General features: G+C 37.0%; 2 protein-coding genes across 2 annotated transcripts; both read right to left on the reverse strand.

The window, feature by feature from the left end:
- Positions 1 to 7,237: 7,237 nt before the first annotated feature.
- LOC143624759 (aspartic proteinase CDR1-like) lies at positions 7,238 to 8,200 on the reverse strand. Its single transcript, XM_077095305.1, has 2 exons — positions 8,083 to 8,200; positions 7,238 to 7,821 (listed from the first exon to the last, which is right to left on the reverse strand). Exons 1-2 carry the CDS (start codon positions 8,198 to 8,200, stop codon positions 7,238 to 7,240), a joined length of 702 nt encoding a protein of 233 aa, XP_076951420.1.
- Positions 8,201 to 9,183: 983 nt separating this feature from the next.
- On the reverse strand, positions 9,184 to 15,252 carry LOC143624787 (carotenoid 9,10(9',10')-cleavage dioxygenase 1-like). Its single transcript, XM_077095322.1, has 14 exons — positions 15,011 to 15,252; positions 12,889 to 12,959; positions 12,767 to 12,781; positions 12,479 to 12,590; positions 12,260 to 12,359; positions 12,015 to 12,077; positions 11,495 to 11,605; positions 11,231 to 11,415; positions 10,988 to 11,126; positions 10,775 to 10,892; positions 10,588 to 10,689; positions 9,543 to 9,794; positions 9,353 to 9,464; positions 9,184 to 9,245 (listed from the first exon to the last, which is right to left on the reverse strand). The coding sequence occupies exons 1-14, from the start codon at positions 15,227 to 15,229 to the stop codon at positions 9,216 to 9,218; spliced, it is 1,629 nt and encodes a 542-aa protein (XP_076951437.1). The 5' UTR covers positions 15,230 to 15,252; the 3' UTR covers positions 9,184 to 9,215.
- Between the last annotated feature and the right edge of the window lie 401 nt (positions 15,253 to 15,653).

Below are 15,653 nucleotides of genomic sequence, written 5' to 3' on the forward strand. Positions count from 1 at the left end.
ATTATGTGAACCGTTATTTGCTTTGTATTTTGAACAATTATGTAAGTTGACACCGTTATGTGTATTGTATTGGTAGTTTGGCAGTAGTTTGGCAAACTGAAGCTGTTTTTTATATGTTTGGTGCAGTTTTTGGGCTGTTTTAGAGCTGTTCACCAGCATTTGTGTGTAGTTTTTGAGCTGTTTTTTACAGCAAATTGCTGCAGGTTTTGAGCAGTTTTTTGTGCAGTTTTTTGACAGTTATTTTTGCTTGTTTTCGACAGGTTTATCATGGATTATAATCAAAAGTTATTGCTCCTCATTGTGATGTTCTTATATCTTCGATACTTTTGGCCGAGAAATCCCAAAAGAAAAATGGCTATGTTTTTGATGATGATTGGTCACAATCAACGTTTTTCGGTTATTAAGCGTAGATTTCAACACTCGAAACAAACAATTCATAAGTATTTTCATGAAGTATTGGCAACAATGATGGAGTTTGCTAAAGAGGTTATAGTACCAACATCTTTTAATCCTAATCCAGATATTCCAGGGCGTAATAAGAGATTACGACGAGTTTTTAAGGTACATTATACAAGTTCTATTGTGATTTCTTTCCATGTATATTATTAACAATTAAATTATATATAGGGAGCGATTGGTGCACTTGATGGAACTTTGATACATGCTATTGTCCCTGTTCAGAAACAACATTTGTATAGAGGAAGAGGAAAAGGCGAGTGTTATCAAAATGTTTTGGCCATATGTGACTTCAACATGGTATTTACTTTTCTCGTGGCCGGATGGGAAGGAGTAGCACATGATTCTAGAATATTGTCTGAATCTTTAACAAATGCTAATGCACCATTTCCACTTCCTCCTCCGGGTATATATTTACGATCTCAACTTTATTATTTATATTACATACATAGTTTTAAGATGATGCGTGTATTGTCTATTTTAGATAAATATTATCTATGTGATGCTGCGTATGCACACATTCGTGGATTTATGGCACCATATCGAAATGTGAGGTATTGGCTTGGAGATTTTCGCCGAAATCGTGCATTGACCGACAAAGAAAAATTCAACCACGCACATGCAAAACTTAGAAATGTTATTGAACGTTCTTATGGGGTATTAAAGGCACGTTTTCCAATATTAAAAAAAATGGCCCCATTCTCATTGCTTACACAACGAAATGTTACGATTGCATGTTTTGCGCTTCACAATTTTATACGGAAAGAGGGCTTAAGTGATGAACTTTTTGATGAATATGATCACCCAAATGTACGCCTTCAAGATGGAGATGAACATGCACAAGATGGTGGTGAAGAAGAAGTAGATCGACATGGAAGTGCAGCGGACCGTGAATTCATGAGTCAACTTCGAGATCAGATAGCACAAGAATTAATGCAAAATAATGTACTTTGAGTTTATTTCACTATTTGTGTTTTTAAACTTGGTTTTATTATTATATTTTCTATGTAACTTGAATAAATGACTTCTATCTTGTGAGATAAGTTTGACAGTTATGCAGACAGTATCAGCTTATAAAAACAAACAGTCTTATATTTTCAGCTTGCAGATCTTCAGACCACATCTTCAGTTGCAGACATGAAAACAGATGAAATCAGCTTGCAGACAGTTTATGTCTGCAAAAACAAACAGCACCTTATACATCTTTCATAAATAGGAAAATAATAAGATAAATTATTCTATGAGTGAGAAATTGTAATTTTCAAATAAATACTTGTGTTTTAGTAAATACTTTTCAAATAACTTGTTTTGGTAAATACTTTTTCTCCCACCCTATTTTGGTAAAAATCTCTACGTGTATCCTAGTTTTATAATATAGATTTGTTGTCTAATTGTATATATAAAATTAAAATAATATTTAAAGTTGATTATTAAAAAAAAAAGAAAGAAAGAAATATCAGCAACAAAGTAGATTTAGTAGTGTACGGTAAAGTAATTGATAATAATACTTGTCGTTTAATGTTTTTTAAGGGAAGTATATTTTAACATTTGGTTTTATTCTTTAATCATACACATTGTGTATTCAATCTTAATAATGCAATTATTAAGTTAATTTCATCATTTAATTAACTGGAATAGATACATTTTATGTTGTTAAGAAAACTGATTCTGTGGATTATATAATGATTTAGGTCGGATGATCAGGGTTTTTGTTCATAAGGTTTTCTTCGGGTTTAATTCTCACAACATTTATGAGAGAGAACGCCAATGTAAGAGTATTCGAACTATAAGTAACGAGCTATTGATGCGGGAGCTTTCCTTCGCTGACCAACCAGCCTAAGTAACTCAACTGAAAAAATTAATTATGATTTAGAACCACTATATGTCCCGTTAAATTTCACTATCATTATTTAAGATTTAAACTATGAACAAACTTCCAAACAAAAGGACATCTTCATTAATAATACGAGAAGTAACAATTTAGTTTAATATTTGCCCATATTCGACTAAAACAAAAGAAAAATAACTAAGTCATGACTCAGTAGTACTCCGCACATCGCTAGCGTGTTGCGGAATCAGTAGGCTTAAAATACACCTTTCACTTTATCAAATCAAACCCTACCATCAAATTTGTTTGAAATAAAGTTCCAATATAACCAACATAAGGAAAAGCTTCTAGAATTGTCAAGCAACTCACTCCTTTTTCAACTTCCATAAACATGTATGTGGGCAGCACCTCCACGTCGGCTCCGGTGAATCGCAAAGTCAATGTCGGGACACGGTCCAAACTCAAATCTTTGTAGCAAGTTTTATAATTAGTAGACTCGGGTGGGTTGAGCATGACCTTACCACCTATGGCTTTGATTATAGCACCAATAACCGGACCATACAAATTGCTAGGGAGAGAATGTTACGAACCCGCCGAGTCCGTGGACGTGTAGTAATGCAAGGGAGTCATGCATGTAACCATGCAACTTGCTGCACGTGGGAATTGATTTTAATAGTTTATTTGTTTACTTCTTCAAGTTATTTATTAACTTTTTCAAAGTCAGTAGGTTGTGTGAGGAATAAAGGGATCGTGGGCCATGTCTGGTTTCCAATGTTTACATGTTTTTCCATTTTAGTAGGTAGTAAAGTAGTGGTGAAGTTTCTTTGTACTCTTTATAAGGGATTTTCATTGTTTTGATTAAGCAATCAGAAAATTGTCTTGATACTTCTTCCTTAATTTCTATCTCACTTCCTTCCTTTTGCTTAAACCGATCAAACCACATCAGTGGTATCAGAGCCAACCTTGTAGTGGTGGCCTGGAGGAAGCCAGCCGTGACCAACGAGGACTCGGAGTGGTGGCTTGGAGTGAGCCAGCCGTGACCAACGTGGCCGTGACCAACGAGGACGTTGGCCCTTAAGGAGGGTGTATTGTTACGGACTGAAACCATTGCAAGGTATAGGACTTGTCCCACATCGGTTGTATGGGCAACTGATGTGGGGTTTATAAGCCAAACGGGTTCCCTCACCTATCAGACTAGTCTTTTGGGTTGAGTTCACTTCCCTAGATTCAGTGGCGACGACCCTACAGCTTGGCTCTACTAGGCTGAACAGTTTTTTGATTTTCAAAAGGTTCCTGATGTGGATCAAGCCCACCTTGCGTCACTACACATGGACGGGGTGGCCCTGCAGTGGCACAAATGGTACACCAAATCTCGTGGACCGCTCTCTTGGATGGAGTTTACTACGGCTCTACGCCATCACCGGCGCCCCTACTCCACAAACTCTACGACTACCCGGGCAAATCAAGAACAAGGATGTGGTTGTTTTGGTCGACGGAGGTAGTACCCATAACTTCATCGATCGAGCATTAGTGGACCGTTTCGGGTTAACGATGGAAAAAGATACTCCGTTCAAAGTGGTGATTGCTAATTGTGAGCATGTTTCTTGTGTGGGTCGTGTGCGTGGGCTGAACCTCACCATCCAAGGTTGTCTCATCTCCACCGATTTTTTTTGTCTTACCGGTAGCGGCTTGTCCGGTGGTCTTAGGGTCCAATGGTTGAAGACCCTCGGTCCAGTCGAGATTGATTATGAGAAACTCACACTTAGGTTTCACCTAGCAGGATCTTCACACAAACTCCAGGGCCTGCGAAGTTCTGAATTGGCAGCCTTAAAGACACATGAAGCCATGGCGATACTTGGGCCTGCCTTCTTTTTACAAATCAGTTTGTTATCCTCTGAACCGACACCCGAGCCCACTTCTTGCCCTGTGATTCGTCAGGTCCTTAGACGATACGCAACGGTTTTTCAAGAACCTAACTCTTTACCACCACGTCGATCCCAAGATCACTCTATTCTCCTGGTGCCGGGATCCCGTTCGATCAGTATCCGCCCTTACCGTCAACCCTATCTTCAGAAGTTCGAAATAGAGCGACAGATACGTGAGCTGCTTCAATAGGGGTTGATCCGTCCGAGTCACAGTCCGTTTTCTTCTCCGGTGTTGCTTGTCAAAAAGGCAGACGGTTCGTGGAGGTTTTGTATTGATTATCGATCCTTGAATGATATCACAGTGAAAGATAAATATCCTATACCGGTCATTGATGAACTCCTGGACGAATTACATGGTTCTTGTATTTACTCTAAGCTGGACCTACGTTCCGATTATCACCAAATACGGGTTCACGATGAAGACATCCATAAAACAGCTTTTCGCACTCATGATGGTCATTACGAGCTCGTAGTTATGCCGTTTGGTCTCACAAACGCCCCAGCTACGTTTCAATGCTTGATGAATGACTTATTCCGGCCATATCTTCGTAAGTTTATCTTAGTGTTTTTTGACGATATTTTGGTTTATTCTAAATCACTGGCGGACCATGTGAAACATTTGAGTCTTGTTTTGGAAATTTTGGCAACTAATCAACTTTATGCAAAGCAATCCAAGTGCTGTTTCGGAGTTTCATAGGTTCATTATTTGGGGCATCTTATTTTGGTGGAGGGTGTGGCAGTGGAACTGTCCAAAGTTCAATCGGTTCTTTCATGGCCCAACCCTAAGAATGCCAAGGGAGTTCGGGGATTTTTAGGCTTGGCATGGTACTACCGCAAATTTATTAAGGGTTTTGGGAGTACAGCGGCACCGTTACATCGACTTGTGGGTAAAGGTCCATTTGTTTGGAACGATGTGGCGGAATCCGCGTTTCAATCTTTAAAGCTTGCTCTCACTACTACCCCCACATTTGGTCTTCCAGATTGGTCACCGCCCTTCACCATAGAGTGTGACGCAAGCGGGGTGGGGATTGGAGCAGTACTAACACAACATGGTAAACCACTTGCCTATTTTAGTGCACCGCTAAAGGGCTCGATGCTTTCATGGTCAACTTATGAAAAAGAAATGATAGCGGTTGTTAAAGCGGTGCGTAAATGGCGACACTATTTGCTTGGTCGGCGTTTTGTGGTTAAGACGGACCACATGAGCTTAAAGTACCTTCTTGAGCAACGTCTTACCACTCCGGCCCAAGCCCAATGGCTTTCCAAACTCTTGGGATTTGATTACACCATTGAGTACAAGAAGGGTGTTTCTAATAAGGGTGCCGACGCTCTTTCGCGACTTCCCGAGTTTTACTTTATAGCCGTTTCGCACCCGTGTGCAACTATTTGGCAAGACATTCAGCATGAGGTACAAACTGATCCTTACTACAAAAATTTACAATCCGATTCGGGGCACCGGGGTCAACTGGAATTGGTTTTAAGAGATGGAGTTTGGTTTCGTAAAGGGGCAATTCTTTTAAGCCCGACATCACCTTTATTGGACACTGTTTTGAACCTTTGTCACACGTCACCGGAAGGGGGCCACTTTAGTTTACTCAAAACACTAACAAAGGTCAAGCAAACGTTCTGGTGGGTTGGACTAAAAGAACGGGTGAAGTCTTTTATCAAGGGGTGTCAAGTTTGTCAGCGCTTTAAATCGGATAGCATGTTACCATCAGGTTTGTTGCAGCCACTTCCGATTCCGGAGCGGGTATGGGAGGATATAAGCATGGATTTTGTTGAAGGTCTTCCTAACTCAAAAGGGTTTACTGTGGTTAAGGTGGTAGTAGACAGGCTTTCAAAATATGCTCACTTTATCCCTATGAAACACCCATTTACTGTTGCGGCAGTTGCAAAAGAGTTTGTCAATCACGTGGTTAAGTTACACGGCAGACCTGCCACGGTGGTCAGTGATTGTGACAAGGTATTCATTAGTTCTTTTTGGCAATCATCGTTCAAGCTCCAAGGCACTAATCTTTGCATGAGTTCGAGCTACCATCCTCAAACGGATGGGCAAACGGAGGTAGTTAATCAAACGATGGAACAATATTTACGGTGTTTTGCAAGGGATCAGCCAAAGAAATGGGTTGACTGGCTTCCGTGGGCTGAGTATAGTTATAATACGTCAGTCCATACGTCTACAAAAATGTCCCCGTTTCAAGTTGTTTATGGCTGATCACCTCCTAAACTCATTCCGTATGTTCCGGGTACCACAAAAGGTCAAGAGGTGGATGAATATTTAGGTGATCGTGATGCACTTCTTCGTCATCTACGAGTGAACTTGCTGACCGCTCAAAACCGAATGAAGACTCAAGCCGATCAGAAACGTCGAGAGGTCGAGTTTAGCGAATGAGACTTGGTTTTTGTGAAGTTTCAGCCGTATTGGCAAATCTCAGTTGCTAACAGGTCGTCTAACAAGCTTGCTCCAAAGTACTTTGGGCCGTATAGAATTTTGAAGAGGATCGGGCCAGTAGCTTATCAACTTCAACTACCCCCGGGTTCCCTGATTCATGATGTCTTTCATGTTAGTCTTTTGCGAATATGTGAAGGGGATGCTGGAGCGCCAAACCTGGTAGTTCTAGACGACACCGTTTTTACCCCTCCTGTGCCTCAGCCGGAGTATGTTCTGGACGAGAGGGTCATCACTAAAGGGAAATATAGGCCGAGAACCGAGATACTAGTGAAATGGGTCGGTAAGAGCCACGATGATGCTACGTGGGAAACAAAGTGGAGGTTCGCCAAGGCTTATCCCGATTTCAACCTTGGGACAAGTTGAATTCAAGCAGGGTGGATTGTTACGAACCCGCCGAGTTCGTGGACGTGTAGTAATGCAAGGGAGTCATGCATGTAACCATGCAACTTGCTGCACGTGGGAATTGGTTTTAATAGTTTGTTTGTTTACTTCTTCAAGTTATTTATTTACTTTTTCAAAGTCAGTAGGTTGCATGAGGAATAAAAGGAATCGTGTGCCATGCCTGGTTTCCCATGTTTACATGTTTTTCCATTTTAGTAGGTAGTAAAGTAGTGGTAAAGTTTCTTTGTACCCTTTATAAGGGATTTTCATTGTTTTGATTAAGCATTCAGAAAATTGTCTCAATACTTCTTCCTTAATTTCTATCTCACTTCCTTCCTTTTGCTTAAAACGATCAAACCACATCAGAGAAGTCCATTCTGCATCGATGTCTATATTCATGACGGCCGTTCCATAGTCCGGTTGATTGTGATTGTGATTGTATGATGAGACACTCTTGTTTCCTACCAACACATCAAACAAATACACGGTGTAGGAATGTGAATCATCGGTCTTCATAAGAGAAGTTGAAACGACTATTGGCCCTGACATATTAAAAAGTTCACCAAAGTAGATTTTGCTAGGCTGACTTGAACCGTGTGGCATTAAACAATACGAAAACTTTCCCAGAGTGACGGATTTTAATTGGTTGACAAGCGAAAGCGGGCCATCGCCAAGACCAATAGACCCACTCACATTATGTGAAAGGTACTGATGTGAATAATCATTAATATCTTCAATTTCATGAGAATACCCAAAGCTAACTTGTTTGAAAGGAATATCTTTAAATTCATGAACACACCCACAGTTAACTTGTTTGAACGGAGTTGGCCCGATCCAAAAGGTGTCCTACCAAGGACACCCTTTGTGACGTAAAAATTGAATGGGTCTTCGTAATGACAATTATCGTTTTGTGTCACACGGCGGAAATTTGTTGGCACCTAGAAAATTACAAGCCTTTGATTGACAAGAATTTGCGTGATAAGTTGATGAAGAAGCGGGTACAAAAATATGTACACCCGGTTGCTTGTAACATCTCTTACAGGGTTCACATGGGATCCACGTAAGGCTAGTTGAAGTGCTAACAGTCACGAACATTGGTACGGGAGGGGACCCGATTCCAATTTTCATTGTATATTCTGCAGAAATATCCACATCCATCTTTGCAGAGCTTTTCGTTTGGTGGGACACAGACCGAAGAAAAGCATTTTGATTACGATCGATTAGTGAATGGGTTGGGTTATATAGAGGGGATAGTGGAGAGTCTCTATGAATAAGATCAACACTAAAACCACCAACATGGTGGCTGGATTTAGATAGGGCAACCGAAATAGTTATAAAGATGGTGCAAACAATGATTCTGTTCATGACTAAGATGAATGTGAAGGAAAAAATTAATATTTGATCAAAATTTATAAGGTGAGATATCAAAGGTAAATTAAATTACTATTAAGGCGATTTTTATATCCATTTAAATCATTAATTAGAGAAATAATATACATAAATAAATAAAATATATATTCCAAATAAATCCATCAATCTCGTAATGGTTTAGTTCAAAAGAAGAAATATATTCCAAATAAATCAATTTCTAATTTCTAGCTTTCCTTGCATAAATTCAACATTTCTCAATAATTTTTATAATTTGGTTACTGATTTTAAAACAATGTACTATTTCAAAATACTTTTAGTTTCATATTTACCTAAAACACCGTTTGGTACTAAATTTTTTTTAATAAACCTTAAACCTTAAAAAAATAAAAAAATAAAAAATTAAAGCCCAAACTCTCACACCCCACTCGGGCGCCACTCGTGTGGCTAAGGAGATTGTGGGTTTAAGCTACCAAGCGCTGTCTGCAATCACGAGCATATGCGGTCACCTTTTGCTAGTGGGTTACCCCGAATAGCCGGGCTTTATTAGTTGGTTGTTCAAAAAAGAACTTAAATGCTTAGTAGATGCATGCGCATGGTTGGATCAACGCCATCATCAATTGCACATGATGATTAACGACTGCTATTAATTGCAAATGCATATCACATATGAAGTATTCATGTGTATATCCATTGTATTCATTATTATATTATTATGAATTATGATACTATATAAAACCATATACAATGCTTTTAACAAACATTCTTACGCATCCATAGTAACTTGTTTTCACCCCCAAAAGACTCAGAACCTTGCTTGTTCCTGAATTTGTTCCTGTTCAAAATAACAAACAAAAATCTTTTCAAATTCCCGACACAAAGACTTTGAACAGCAGTATCAACGGTAAAAAAAAATCATTTCAAGAAATCAAATTAACCGACCTCCGTCACAAAGAAGGCATGGAAACCGTATGGAACTCTATGGGGCAATGGAACAACCGCAACTGGATCAGGAGACATTGTTTTCGCATCTATAACCGTTACTGATGATTTCCTGAAACAAAAACAAATATATTAATTTATTGTTTTCGCATCTATAATGAAGTGTTACGGGAGTTGTATGTATGTATACCCGGTACTTTCATCATGTGTAAAGAAGATCAAGTAGCCATCATCTTCTTCACAATCATATCCCGGGGTTTTAGGAACAAAAATTGCCTCGGAACCATATCTACCGGGCCCGAGGTCATATATTCCTTGGACATTCCCTCCAACTGCAAGCTTTGTTTTTCCAACTTCGGGTTCTGCATGTAAATCAAATTTAACAATGCCCGTGACCTTTGCGATGCTGTCAAGCCTGGTTGCATACACATATCGTTGTTTCCTGAAGTGACATAAAAGATATTAATAAGTAGCATCCAAATAATAATAATAGAGTTAATTACATAGATGGTCATGTGGTTTGGGTAAAGTAACGGGTTTGGGTATTAACACTAACTTCTGTTAAGCCTTAGATAAAATGACCAAAATGCCCCTGATATTAAAAATTAAAAAGTATTAGTTGGATGAGGTCTAGACAAAATGGACCAAATTGCCCCTGACCACCCAAACAGGTTAATCTTTCTGGCCTAACAAATTACGAAAACCAAATCATCTCTCTTTAGGATGAGGTTGCATTTTCTAATCCGTTAAACCAGTTTTAGGCCAATGGCGATTTTTAAGCCCAATCCCGCGCCATTATCGATGCCTATGTCCACATGCGTTTTTTTGGTTGGGTTATACATTCATGTAATGGTTATATTTTTATAGATTTGGTTTAATGGCTGGCTATTTTGGTTAAATATATAGTCAAAATGGTCATTCTGTGATTTCCTTTATTATTCAAGAAGGGGTTGATATAACTCACCAAATCGTAAACAATGAATTTGGATTGAATAACCCTCAATCTTATAACCAGGAAAATATAACTCGAAAACTGATTACAAACTCATCTAACCCACATGTTTATCTAATTAGCTATCATAAATTAAATATAACTCATTTAATTTACCCCTAACTGATTTAATTAATTGACCCAATTCCATAACTTGAGATCGGCCCAACCTGCCTCATTGACTCGAGGATGGGAATCAAGTCCAGCAAATATTATTATCATTATTATTATTTTTATTGTTTACCTGCCAGTGTAGTACTCGTTCACCCTAGGAAAATCAACAGCAGACTCAGACAACTTCTTCTGAGAAGCAAGACCAGTTTCCATGTTGAATCTCATCTCAAACCTAAACAACGGAACTTAGTCAGGTAAAAAATTACTAAAATGCCCCTTTAACCTCTCAAAACACTAATAAAGGATAAGAATCTTACAACTCATTTGAGAAATTTTCAAGCTTTTCTTTAACACCACCACCAACCATATCCAAATTTGGATTTTGAACGCGACATGTAATCAAAACAACTTCATCTCCTTCCTCCCATGCATTTGCTAATATTATGAATTTTTGAATAATCACCAATGTAAGACCTCAAATAATACTTTATGAACGGTAGAAATGGAAATAACTAAAAAAGAGCCCTCACCATTGTGAAATATGAAGCAATTTGGAAGCTCAAACCATTTAATCTGGAGCTCGTTCTTTGCATAGCGTGGAAGGATACCGAATCGAGCTTTCTTTGTTTTATCAAATGTGAAAATCAACTTTTTCTCCTTCACCATGTCCTAAGAGGATTATAGTGTAAATGTTAATGAGCGTATTTAAATAAAAACTAAAAACAAAGCCAGAAATATGACTAAAAGCGACAAGAATATCAAGATTCACATACTTTTGGTCTAAAGTACAAAGGTAGATCCATGAAGATAGCATAATTCTCAGTAATCGCAAAATCATGCATGATTACTGATTCTGGTATTGTTACTGGAACAGGATCATTCATAACACCATCCTTTGAAATCACACGGTATGTGACAAATGGTGCTGTTTGTGCATATCCAAATGTAAACATCTCACCTGGAAACAAATGTTATTTCGTGAAATAATACGATAATAGAAAATTAATAATTATTCGATTAATGAGGAAAGTATTTACCAGTGATTGGATCGACCTTTGGGTGGGCGGTGAATGCGTGAGAAAGCCTCTTATCATAATCCATCAAGCCAAGCGTTTGCAGGTCACCATCTTCCAATACTTTAATGGCATCTGAAATTTATAAAAAATGTACAATTTGCACTTATGTTAACTGACCTAGATGATCACATCAAGGTAAATATTGTTACCAACATATATGTATGTATATACACACACATATGTATATATATATATATACATACACATATATATTACATACATACATGTACATATTAAAGGAGGGTTCTAGCAGAACACAGTTTTTTTTTCTGAGAGCATGGGTAAATCATGTATAGGTTATATTATGTACACTTAACCTTACATATGTGTAGGTAAACATTTAAAATTTAGAAGAACATATGAAGAAATTACTTTAACGAACTAATATGCACATGATACAGACATTTGTACGTAAGAAGTAAAAAACTTTAAAAAATATGAACCATTGATGAATAACTTAAGTGATTAAGGTCTGACTTACATGGTTTATCTCCTTCTGATAGTGCCAAGAGCTTTCCATGGTGATATATGAGAGCAGTGTTTCCTGAAAGAAATCGATGTGAATAGTTATTTCTAAGGTTTCTCAAGACATAACAATAATTATAAAAAGAATGGCAAGAAATCAAGAACTGTACTTTCGTAACTAAAGAATAAAGATCATGAACAAGCGGCCTGAAGTTATTAAAACTAAAAAGGTATTGTAAAGTAATATATTAACCAACCAACCTGTCCCCTGGCCATATGAAAGATCTAGAACTTTCAGCTTTGATCTTAGCATCTGCACATGGACCATCACTAACCCAAAAAACCCCTTCAGATCTCCAATCTGAAAATACAATAACTAAAATGTAACTACCTCTTTAACATAAACCTATAACAAAACTAAGGACTTATTTCCACAATTTATTACTATTCCTAATGTTGGGTACAACTTTAGAGGAATACCTTCATAAACTTAGCTCCTCCAAAATATTCCTCTTGTTCCAAACGAGATGTTTTTACATAACGAGAGAGATAAGTTGCTTTTCCATCTTTGATCCGCAAGCCATGGATCATTCTGCAGACAAAGTAGTTAAGTTATAGATTTATTTTAGAAAGTAGGAAATATTGGGCATTGATAATCAAAACAAAATTTTATAATGGGTGATGAAAGTATATATATTATTAATAATCGCAATCCATTAATTATGCATTAAGTGTAGAAATAGAGATTAAGTGATGAACAACACTTACCCGTCTCCATCAAACCTGAAAAAAAAAATAAAAGAACATGTGTAAATTAAAGTTGTGAACCAAATGTGTAAAGTTTTGTAACAAATGTGAACTTATTTATTCTAACTGTAGATGTTATGTACCAGTGATATCCAGCCACAGGAGAAAACTTAGGATTAGGACCAACTCTAACAAACTCACCATTCAGGCACTCCTGTGATTACAAAGATTTTGAAATGATAATTAACACCAAAAGACAAACATTAAATGACAGAATGTTACAACTAACACAAGAATTTTCATAAAAAATACTAATGAAACCTTGTTCTAACTGAAATTAGCAACAAACTCCATTTATAAAGTTCAAACAAGAATCAAACATTCAGTTATTATATTAATTACATATAATCACCATAGAAACACAATGAAACCTTTTGGTGACAGAAATATCAACAAAATCCTGTCAGTTACGAAATTTAAGCATGATTGAAAGTGGAAGCATTAACTAAACATAATGAACCATTTCCTGACAAAAAAAATAGCAACAAACTACATCGTTTATGAAATTCAAGCACCACCAAACATTCAGATACTATATGATTACAGACAATCACCTTAGAACATAACGGAACCATTTCCTAAGAGAAATTAGCAACAAACTCCATCAATTACGAACTTTAAGCATGAATCTAACATTCAGATATTATATAATTACAGTAATCACCATACAAAATAGTGAAATCATTTCTTCACAGAAATTAGCAACAAACTCCCTCAATTACAGAATTCAAGCATGAAACAAACAGTCAGATATGAATCTATGATTACACATAATCACAATAGAAACAGAATGAAACCATTTCCTCACAGAAATTAGCAACAACCTCCATCAGTTACAAAATCCAAGCATGAATCCAACATTCAGATATTGTATTATTACAGATATCACTATAGAAACATAATGAAACCATTTCCTGACAGAAATTTGCAACAAACTTCATCAACTACAAAATTCTAGCATCAATCAAACATTCATATATTAATACACCACAAATATATGATTAAGCATAATAAAACATTAAAGATACAATTCCGTAAGTCCGATACAAACATATCGTAATAACTTAACCTAAACACATACATGGAATTACTGAAACTCAAACACGATTCAACATCATCTACTAACTCAATAGCAATTTATGCTAGGTCTAAACAATAAATCATATCATAATCCTCAGCATCAAACAAATAATAATTCAAACTGACTACCACAAATTTTTATGACTGAAATTAGCAACACAACAAACTCCATCAATTATGAGATTGAACTCATTCAAGCACGAAACTAACATTCAGATATTAATACACCACAAATATATAATGACGCATAATAACACATCAATAGATACTACAACTCCATAACAAACATATTCCGATAACTTAACCTAAACACATACACGAGACGTAATACCGAAACTCAAACACGATTCAACATTCATAAAAACTCAATAGCAATTATGCTAGGTCTAAACAAAAATTTAATAATAATTCAAACTGACTACCACTAATATACGACTGAAATTAGCAACAAACTCCATCAATCACGAGATTCAAGCACTAATCAAACATTCAGATACTAATACATCACAAATATACAACTAATCATAACAACACATCAACCGATTCACCTCCGTAGCAAACACATCCTGATAAACTAACCTAAACTCATACACGAGATGTAATACTGAAACTCAAAAACAATTCAACATCATCTACCAACTCAACTGCAATTACACTAGGTCTAAAACATCACCGCTACAAATCCGTAACAATTCGTCATCATTAACTAATTCAACAGCAATTCATCCTAATAACCTGACCTAAACACATACACGAGATGTAATACCGAAACTCAACCACAATTCAAAATCATCTACTAACAAACTAACTAACTAACTCAATAGCAGTTTAGCTGGGTCTAAATCATCACCGATACAATTCCGTAACATATCATCATCATTAACTAATTCAACATCAATTCATCGTGATAACTTAAACCTAAATACATACACGAGACGTAATACCGAAACTCAAAACACAATTCAACATCATCTACTCATCTACTAACTAACTCAATAGCAGTTTAGCTAGGTCTAAATCATCACCGGTGTACCAATTCATCATCAATGACTAACTCAACACCAATTCACACTACGTCTAAACATAAATCAACAATATAGCACTACGAGCATGTAGATAACTAACCGGTAGTTCACCGAAAACAGTCAAATCCTTGCACGGAGGCGTTTCATCAACCGGAGCAAAGTTACCGAACAGCCAGTGATGCGGCTGCGATGAATCATACATCAGCTTCACCACAAGCTTCTCGAGCCAATCAATTGCTTTGGATGTGAATCCTTTGCTCGGCTTAGGGTTAACCGCCACCACTCCACCACCGCCAATCTCAGCCTCAGTGGTAACCATTCTGTTGCAGTTAGTGGATGAGTGTGTGTGAATGAAATGAATGGGTGGTTATTTTATTTTATTTATTATAAGTTGTTATATTTTGGAGGTTTGTTAGGGAGAATATCTGGTGTGAAGGAAACGGCCACAAAATTTTATTCTATTAAGTTATTACGGTATATGCGACGTCACGTTACCGGATGTAATATTTTTATTTTTAAGTTGTAATGGTTTCTAGTCCTATCAAACAGTCACATGAATAAAATATTATTTTTTTTACACCCCAGTCGGCGACAAAGGTATGTCGCCCTCCCACAAATCGTTCAAATATCGCCTAGGAGGCGATGTTCAAGTCAATAATGCCCAAAAAAGCCTTTAGGACGCGTTCGTTTCACATAATGGAATGGAATTGGAATTGGAATTTGCATAGGATTTAGAATTAGTA

The sequence above is a fragment of the Bidens hawaiensis genome, unplaced genomic scaffold (genome assembly GCF_021521415.1).
Source record: "Bidens hawaiensis isolate Kalapana, Puna unplaced genomic scaffold, B.hawaiensis_p1.1 tig00003961_1, whole genome shotgun sequence".
Taxonomy (NCBI): Eukaryota; Viridiplantae; Streptophyta; class Magnoliopsida; order Asterales; family Asteraceae; genus Bidens; species Bidens hawaiensis.

Coding starts and splice junctions, on each gene's coding strand:
- LOC143624759 (XM_077095305.1), bottom strand. CDS start 8,200: ATGGATGTGGATATTTCTGCAGAATATACAATGAAAATTGGAATCGGG. Junction 7,822..8,082: donor GTGGATCCCATGTGAACCCT/GTAAGAGATGTT, acceptor ATGAATTTAAAG/ATATTCCTTTCAAACAAGTT.
- LOC143624787 (XM_077095322.1), bottom strand. CDS start 15,229: ATGGTTACCACTGAGGCTGAGATTGGCGGTGGTGGAGTGGTGGCGGTT. Junction 12,360..12,478: donor GAGGAGCTAAGTTTATGAAG/GTATTCCTCTAA, acceptor TTGTATTTTCAG/ATTGGAGATCTGAAGGGGTT. Junction 10,690..10,774: donor GAAAATTTCTCAAATGAGTT/GTAAGATTCTTA, acceptor TCCGTTGTTTAG/GTTTGAGATGAGATTCAACA.